General features: G+C 43.9%; 1 protein-coding gene across 3 annotated transcripts in view; it reads right to left on the bottom strand.

Moving 5' to 3' along the window:
• Positions 1–5,715: 5,715 nt before the first annotated feature.
• CENPM (centromere protein M) overlaps positions 5,716–9,406 on the bottom strand; it is a 194,921-nt gene continuing 191,230 nt past the window's right edge. For all 3 annotated transcript variants that reach the window (XM_073592751.1, XM_073592753.1, XM_073592752.1), the window contains one exon: positions 5,716–6,763. In XM_073592751.1, the coding sequence (XP_073448852.1) occupies positions 6,647–6,763 (117 nt within the window). In that variant the 3' untranslated portion in view covers positions 5,716–6,646. The remainder of the gene's footprint in view (positions 6,764–9,406) is intronic.

Raw genomic sequence — 9,406 nt, 5'->3', positions numbered from 1 at the left:
GCCAACAATCTCCCCGCCCTTTCACTCTGCTAATACACCCCCTGCCTGCAAAAAAACCCCACACTGTTTAGCCTTCTCTGTGTGCAGTTGTGTGACTAGTTGGGTCTGCAATTTCACTCTATCCAGGTTTTCAAGGGTCGGGCTAGAACTATAGGCCTCTTCTAAGTCTTGCAGTTTGTCAGATGCGAGTTGAAGTACAGTGTTAGACTCTCGTTTTACCCTATTTATTCTGGAGGATAATATTCTACGGGTATGAATTTTAAAGTCGTCCCGGTGTGTGGTAAGGGCAAGGGGTCCCTGTATACCTTCCAAAAAGAAGAGCAGCTCCCTGGCAATGCAATCATGGTCTGTAAGAAGGGATAGCCAATGAGGGTTTAGCTGCCAGCACCTGGTGGGAGAAGCTACTTGCAAGGATGTCGTCAGCCAGCACAGAGAGTGGTCCGCAGGGTCCTAGGAGCAAATCCTGAGCCCGTGACCTTTGGCAAAAGAGCCCTGGAAACAAGTATGTAGTCTATCCTGGACATGGTGTTATGACTTATTAAGTGGCAAGTGTATGCTCTAGTCGTGGGGTTAGCATGTCTCCAAACGTCAACAAGGGCAAACTCAATCAGTGTACGGTATAGTCTAGTATGCAGTGGTTCATCAGGTCTGGTTTCAGCCCGTGCCGGGCAGTCAAGGGATGGAGTCATCGTGTGATTGAAATCCCCCATCCACACTACTGGTATGGCCGGGTACAATGCTATAAATGCAAGACCCTCTGCAACCACGTCCGACCTGCATGGAGGGGGGGATATAGCTAGCCAGTATCAACAAGGGGTCTCCCCCCACAATTGCACGTAGAAAGAGGTACCTACCCTGCCGATCCGACAACATGGAGACCAATTCAAAACCGTTACCCCTCTAGACATATTTGTGGGTGCTGTGGTAAGCCCACCCCACCCAAGGACGCTTCAGGGCTGCCTGTAAGTGACCTGTGACATGCGTCTCCACCAGTGCGGCAATATCCACCTTCTGACCTTTCAAATATTGGAACACTACTGTCCTTTTAATCTTATTCCGCATGCCCCGCACATCCCCCCCAAACCAAGACAGCACACCCACCCCGCAATTAAACCAACATGTTGCATATGTAATAAGTGCTTGTTTAAAAACATTCCAAGTAAATAACATGTGCACAACGGTGCTAACATTCCCAATGCTCCGATCAAAAGATCCAGCATTTTCCTTCCCTCCCAGCTTCTCGCCTCCCCAACTTGGCGGAAGCATACACTCCCAGGCAACCTTTATATAGATCATCTTCCAACCAGCAACATTAGCTGGAGGTACAACACTTAGAATATGATGAGCAAAAAAGTATAAGATAGAAAGAAAAGGGGTTGCAAACATGATGGGGGCGATTATTCACTGAGTGAAGCAAGGTTAGCGGGCACAAAGCATGACCTGTGTCTTTCTCCATCCGAGTGAGACTCTCGCTGCAAGAATGCACAGTCATCCTGGTGTACCAGAGTTTTGGGGCCACCACCCTACTATATCTCCTTGAATATGCTGTGAGGGCAATGAGATGCACAGGGTGATAAGCTCTGTGGTCCAAATATCTCCAGGCCCAAAGCCGAGTGTCCAGGAGTATCAATACACTAAATTGCCCCCACCCCCCAAGGAGAGTACAAGGATCGGGTCCCCTAACTTCAAGAGGGGGACTCTCCGAGCTCATATTTAGTAATGCATGGGTTATAAAGATGGGGGGGGGCTGCCATCAATTGACAATAGTGACAGTACTTACAGTAACATGCCGCATACCCGTTCATCCATCCGGACGTCCAACCAATGTGCCGCTGCCCTCGGGTCCTCAAAAAATATGGCTCTGCCATCCTCCTCCACTCTCAATCTGGCTGGGAACAACACGGCATATTTAAGGTGCACCGCCCTGAGCCGCCTCTTGACATCTTGGAACTGTGCTCACTTTCTTTGGACTTCATTAGAAAAGTCGAGAAACACTGCGACATGGCCGTTGCCCAGGGCGATGTTACCTTTCTCTCTGGTTAGCCAAAGGATTTTATCTCTAAAGTTAAGAAACTTGGCAATAAAAGTTCTGGGGGGGGGGGTGGGCTCCCACAGGAGGAGGCTTTGCTGGGATGCGGTGTGCCCGTTCCACTATGAACATAACAGAAACGGCCTCTCTACCAAAGTGTTGAATCAGGAGGGATTCCAAGTATTCAGCAGGGTTGGTGCCTTCAGACTTCTCAGGTAAACTGATGAACCAGAGGTTGCAACATCTCAAATGATTCTCCATTTCATCCTGGTGAGCGTGTAGCTGCTGAATCTGGCGCTGCAGGTCCTCCGTGGTGTGGCTCAGGGGGTGTAGGATGTCCTCCGCCGCTCCGATGCGTGTCTCGACCTCGGTAACCCTATCTTTTACCTTAGACAGGTCTTGGCGCAGCAGGGAGATGTCGATCTTGACCTCATCTATTTTGGCGGTGAGCATCCCCTGCAGCGATGGCATCCAGGACCTTAGCTGTGTCTGCGCCCTGATGGTCCACTGCTGAATACGTGCCTTCACCATTTTTGGCCTGCGAGTCTTGATGGCGATATTTCGCCAACTTATCCACTGCCTCGGAATTCCTTTTCGGCGGGGACATGTTCCCTCTCTGCTCCGGAGTGCGGACAGCCAGGCCGTCCCCAGGTAAAGCTAAATGGCCGCTGCGCCGGGAGTTAGGCCTAAGTCTCGTTCCGTCCCAAAAGCTGATGCTGGATGTGTTTGTATCTGGACAGCAGTTGTAGGCAACCCAGGGGCCGTTTCAGGAGGGGCTGGGGCACAGGACACTCAGAAAGGCCAGGATATCTCGCCAAGGCTGCCGCTCCGGTATACAGGCCGAAGCCGTGGCCCTTCCCAGTGCAAATACTGTGTATAAAAAGTGCCTCTACAGCGGCCTCAGGTAGTCCGGGCAATATTATCTGCTCATATTCAGCAAAATGCTTCAGAACTCATTGGACGGCGCTTCACAGTGCAGATGGACAATGACCCGAAGCATACTGCGAAAGCAACCAAAGAGTTTTTTAAGGGAAAGAAGTGGAATATTATGCAATGGCCAAGTCTATCACCTGAGCTGAATCCGATTGAGCAGGCATTTCACTTGCTGAAGACAAAACTGAAGGGAAAATGCCCCAAGAACAAGACAGTTGCAGTAGAGGCCTGGCAGAGCATCACCAGGGATGAAACCCAGCATCTGATGATGTCTATGCGTTCCAGATTTCAGGCTGTAATTGACTGCAAAGGATTTGCAACCAAGTATTAAAAAGTGAAAGTTTGATGGATGATTGTTAATCTGTACTTTTGGTCCCTTAAAAAGTGGGAAGCGCATATACAAACTGTTGTAATTCCTACTCCGTTCACCTGATTTGGATGTAAATACCCTCAAAATAAAGCAGAAAGTTTGCAGTTAAAGCACATCTTGTTCGTTTCATTAAATCCATTGTGGTGGTATATAGAGCCAAAAAAAAGATTAGAATTGTGTCGATGTCCCAATATTTATGGACCTGACTATAATATATATATATTTTTTTTCTTTCTATTACTGGGTTCAATTGAAATATTCTATTTCTCTTCTCCTCCTTGTTCTGTTATACGTATACAACCTTTAAGGAGTGTCTCCACATATATGAAGTACTTATAATAATACATATATCTATATCCCCTACTTACCATTTTAGGCACCACTCTTGAGAGAGCGCCAGCGTGTGTTCCCTGGTGGTTCCCGTCTGACTTCTTTGGGTGGAACTGCACTCTTGCCAATTCTCCCTGGCTTCAGGATGGTTACCACCGTTTTTTTTTTATTTTGTCAGCTGTGATAAACAATGCATTTTTACAGAATATGGAAGTCAGTAGTAGGCAACCTTAGAGTGGTGGAGATCTACCTGAACAACATAGGAAAAATCAAAGAACACCGGGCACAACGCACTATTTTTGGGAGCTAACCTAGCAGGGCATTAAAAAGTAAGGCAGTTTTGAAGAAAATGTGGGGCCAATTCACTCTGGGATCACACAGTAATGCAGCACACTCTCCTGTGCATTTCCCACGTGGTGCATGCATTACTTTTAAAAGCACGTTGCAGCAAACAGGATGGTACTGCAGAAACCATGCGATATGGTGCCCACAAACGTATAGCGTTTGCAATCAGCATTTGGGGTGCGGTTACCAATACCCTGGCACCTGAATGCAGATCACAAAGGCAGTGTGCTCACCAGCAGTGTGGGAAACCCGCATGGAATGCATGTTTACTGCACCATATTCTGGCGTGAACCGGGCCTTAGAAAAATAGAATACAAATGTCAAAGTAAAAATATGAACTTAACCAGGTCAGGAAGTTCACAGATCAGGCGTATATAGCCCAGCATTAAAGGTCAGGAGTATAGAGCCCAGCAAAGATCAGGGGGTATACAGCTGAGCATACCTGTGGGCCAGAAGTATACAAGCACAGCATCACAGGTCAGGAATATACAAGCACAGCGTCACAGATCAGGAGTATACAGCGCAATACTGTTTGCCTTCCCTAACTATCAGTTCCTTACCTGCTTGTTCAGACATCTATACCGAGTGCCTGTGTGAGATGTAGAGAATGGGTGGGACGGATGTGAGGGGAGGATCGCACAGGAGTCAGTGAAGCCGTGCTGCAGAGCAAGCTGATTGTGTGTGCTGCTCTGTTCGTGAAGGAGTTGATTTGACAGCGGGGTCGGCACTGCAGACACGAGATCTACCCGTCACCCTCTCGTGATCAACGGGTTGCTGACCCCCGTTTATACAGTTACACCAATTAACCAAGTGTTTTGTAGTGGATGATAATGTACTTATGCTCATGTTTAGTTATAGAAGTAACCCTGTTCTGCTAATATACAGCCATGAAGAAGGAATGAATATATTTCTGAAATGTGTCAGTTCATCATGGTGTGCTTGGTCTCGGTACATGCATTGTGACACCCATTAGGATATTGTAGCACTTTATGTTACTTTGTGCACATTGTAGATGCATCAATTAATACATCAGCCACCCCTTTGTTTTTACATGTACTTTTCAATAAAATTTATATTGTGATTTTGTTTATATTGTTAGCATATTTTGAATTATTTATATATATATTTTCTACCTACTTGGCCTTAAAAGTCCTATTAAAGGGGTCCCTCTCTGCTCTTTAGTCAATTTTGGGATGTTGGCCTATTTTTTTTTTCTTCCTGATCTGATCCTTCCCTTTTCCTTAAACAATGAGACTAAAATCTAACTTTCTGGCCTTAAAGCAAAATGCTATCTGTGGCAGAAAACTAACACTGCACATCACCCTGAACACACCATGCCCACCGTGAAACATGGTGGTGGGAACATCATGTTGTGGGGATGCTTTTCTTCAAGGACAGGGAAGGTGGTCAGTTAATGGGAAGATGGCTGGAGCCACATACAGGGCAAACTTAGAAGAAAACCTGTTAGAGTCTGCAAAAGACATGACTGGGGCAAAGTTTCACCTTCGAGCAGGTCAAAGAAAAAAAAAAAAAAGGTGTACAAATAAGAATTATAGTTTTTTTTTTTTTTAATTTCACATTACACAAACGGTTATTGAATACAAAGAAAGGCACTGATTTCAAAGCAAATGTCAAGGAGTGCCTGAACCTCACATAGCTGCATCTCTTGCCCAAAGAGAGCACAAAAAAAAAAAAAAGTCACAACCACTTGCATCAGAAAAACAAAATTTTATTTCACTTGCATTCATTGACAGACACAGCTCTTCTATTCTTGACCATAGGGTCATAGGGCCACCTACAGGAATAGGACATTAGGCCGAAAAAGAACAAAGCACCACCTATTGGCAGTCCTAGCTGGTATAAACTCCCTCTCTGCTATAGGCAAGACAGTTATTTCTGCCTACCTTTTCAGAAGTAAGTTTGTGTAATATTTGTGTTAGGAATTATAGTTTTACTTTATTTCATATTTGTACAGATATCTAAAAGTTATAAACACAGTCAGATATTTATTAACATATACATTTGAGTCAAATATGCATGTTACCAAAGTGAACTGTATGCCATAAATTAAGTATTTACAAAAGACATTTTAATAATACACTCATTGCTTAAAAGACCTATAGATTTGAGCCTGCATTAGGCAAAATAACTATACATATTTTAAAGGTTTCTTACTTCCTAGAACGGCTACCTTGAAAACCATTTTGATAGGTTTCTGTTGGAGTGACTGCTGTTAGACTTTTAGGGTATTAATATAGTATATTATTTTGCAGTCTTAAGGAATAACATTAAAAGTGTTGCATCAGGCATGCCCTAGCTGTTAATATAATTTCCCTACTGCTCATCTTGAGGCACACTTGGCTTCAGATTATGTTACTAGCATGCTTTTCAATGGAGGAAGAAAACAATCAGCAGGACACACAAACTCAAAATTAGATATTTTCATGATTAGGGGAGTACTCTAAAATTCAGTTGGCTGATATTCTGTTCTGCCAACTGTAACCCACCAGCAATTTATAAAAAGAATATATTTTACACAGAATGGGGCGTTTTAATACAAGCAATACGTCACCTAAAAGTATTTATACATTTAGATCTTTTTCATGCACTGTTGCCTGAATTTTACATACTTAACGGTGTTAAAAACTTTTCATCATTGAACCCAGATAAAGTGATGAAATACCAGGCACCAATCCAGCACATATCTTCAGAATATTCAGTAGGCGCCGTGCTGTATAAGTAACATCATCTTCATTCTGCAAAAAGAAAGAATGACTTTATGTCTGGTATCACCTATGACCACTCTTAAAAAAGTGGTTGCCAATGAACTTAACATTTACAGAAGGCAGAGAAGTTGCATGAAAAGTCCACCGTACTTTAGGTTAGACTTTCCTCACTTGAATACCTGTCAAACTGGATGGTGTAGGGGGGATTACATTGTCTGAGAAGGATGAGGAAAGTTGTCAGACAGACATTTAAAAAAAATGTTACATTACAGGAGCACTAAAGGACCATGGTTACTAGCCGTTCCCCTTATTTTCCACATAGGACTACAGGTGCTAAAATTGTGGCAAATTTTTGAGCATTAAAAGAAAAAAAAGCATTTTTTTTTTTCCATATTTATACTCACCTCGGTGGATGCAGCATCGGTCCAATGCTGCATCTGTCCCCCGGTGCCTCTACACTGAGAACCGAGTGAACATCGCTGATGGCTCGGTTCTCAGCTCCCCGAGCAGAGAGCTGCTGACTGTCAATCAGCATCTCTCCACTCTTCCTCGCTCACTGGAGCGCTGAGCTGTGGAAGAGGCGGAGTAGCACTCTCAGCGGCTCGGGTGTCAGTCCAGGCACCTGGCGGATCCAGACTCCCATTGATGGCATGATGCGGTGCCTGGACTAATTTCTGTGACATCAGCAGAGAGCGGACTTAAGTCCACTCTCTGCTAAAAACGAGCTTTGGCTGGACTTCTCCTTTAATACCTGTAAATATGTCATAATACCAACTGAAAAGCCACTTTTCAGTTTACTTATTGGAGCTTGTCAGATGTTGTATAAAACATTAAAAGGGGTAGAAAATATTAAATAAATGGCACTTAAAATATGTTGAGACAAAGTATATCTCAAGTGTCCTTTCTGAAGCTGTCACAAAATGATCTACCTTTTCCAGGTATCACCAGGTAAAATTCTGTGAACCTGGAAGTCGGTTCCCAGCTGATGAAAAGCCTACATCTACTGCTCCGGTAGAGAAGAGTGTGCCCCCCTTTCCTTGAGAGAACAAGCCTGCAAAATAAGGTGACAAATCCCACATGCAATAGTTGTACTGGATTAGATGTTGGAGATCCCTCACAGGGATCCTCTGTACAGACAAAGAGAGAAAAAGGTTTCTCCTTGAAAGAAGCTATGGCAGACAGCAGATGCAAATTGACTGGCCATACCTTTTCAAGAAAGCAACCTCCTTAGGGTGAGAGCATGACAAACAGATTGAAGGGTAGCACAATATCTCTATGTAGGTGAAAAGGTTTAAGGGAGGACAAAACCTTTACAAAAAAAGTGAGAATAGTAGAAAGGGTGATTTAATAGACCATGTCACCACCATTAATACCCTATTGGCCTGAGTGATGGCAAAACAAACGGTTACCTTCTGCGATAAGGTCATAGAAAGGACCTTGAGTAATGGGCGATTTAGGCAATGCCCTAAACAAAAGGTGTGAACCAAGGAGTGGGCATAAGAGCTGAGATTTGGCCCCTTGACAGTACTCGGCACCAGAAGCTGGCCCATGCCACATTGTAGGGCATTGTAGGAAACAATGAATCCACATAACCATAAAAGGTCCTGGGAGTTTAAATGAAAGTGGTTGTAAACCCCTATCATGAAATCTTAACAGAGCACATATCTCTGGTGTTTACATGTCCCTCTCCAAAGCTCTGAATGTTGTTTCTCTCTGGCGCCTCAGCGTGAGTCATTTCTGAGAAAATTTCCCTGACACAAGATAAAATTTGTGACAGAGAGGAAGCGCAGCACAGAGCTTGTCTATTCAGAATACAGCTCTGCATGTTCCTTCGTTCCTCTGTGTGTGTGTGTGTGTGTGTGTGTGTTCTTTTTCTCCAATCAGCTCTAAAACGGTGTATCAGAGCTGTAGCTGCAGCTCTCCACCCCCTTCTCTGTACTCCTCACAGATGCATTAGGATTGTATCACAAATCTGCACGTTTGACAAGTAGACAAGAGAAGACTGTAGACAAGTAAAACGTATGTAGGTGGATGTGTTTCATCTCTGTGTATCATCTGAGGTTATTCACTTCACTGGTGAGGGTTTACAACCACTTTAATCACTTATGGACCACCTGCCGTCGTTATATGTCGACTGTTTGAAGAGGAATATCGTTATAGCAGCTACCTGCCATAACCCCGCTATCCTTTTCAACGGGCAGTCCACTTTCAGATAAAAGTGGTCTATGTGGCGGATTCGCCGCAAGATCACATTTATCTGTGGCGAGAGAGGGGCCCCTCCCTCCCGCCGAGTCCAGAAACTCAATGACCTTTTATACACAAACACACATTACAAGCAAACAAATCACAGGTGAGGATGGTTACCTTTTAATAGCCATTCAAACCCCTTTGTGTCAACTTATATGCATGTTATCAGGCCAAAATCACTAGGGTATCTAAACTCTTGATCAGGGTCATTTGGGTAGTTTCTGCTGCAATTATGATTTAAAAAAAAAAAAAAGAGTAAACACATTCGATTGATAATAATTGGCTTCAGCCAAACACTAACCATGAGCCAAAGAAATGTTTTTGTGTTTTTCATACTCTCTGAAAAATGGTCAAGAAATCAAATTCTGCCAGGGTATGTAAACGTATGAATACAACTATTGTATTTATTTATTATGTTTGGGGGTT

This window comes from Aquarana catesbeiana, linkage group LG07 (assembly GCF_042186555.1).
Source record: "Aquarana catesbeiana isolate 2022-GZ linkage group LG07, ASM4218655v1, whole genome shotgun sequence".
Lineage (NCBI taxonomy): Eukaryota > Metazoa > Chordata > Amphibia > Anura > Ranidae > Aquarana > Aquarana catesbeiana.
This window is presented reverse-complemented; position numbering and strand designations above follow the sequence as displayed.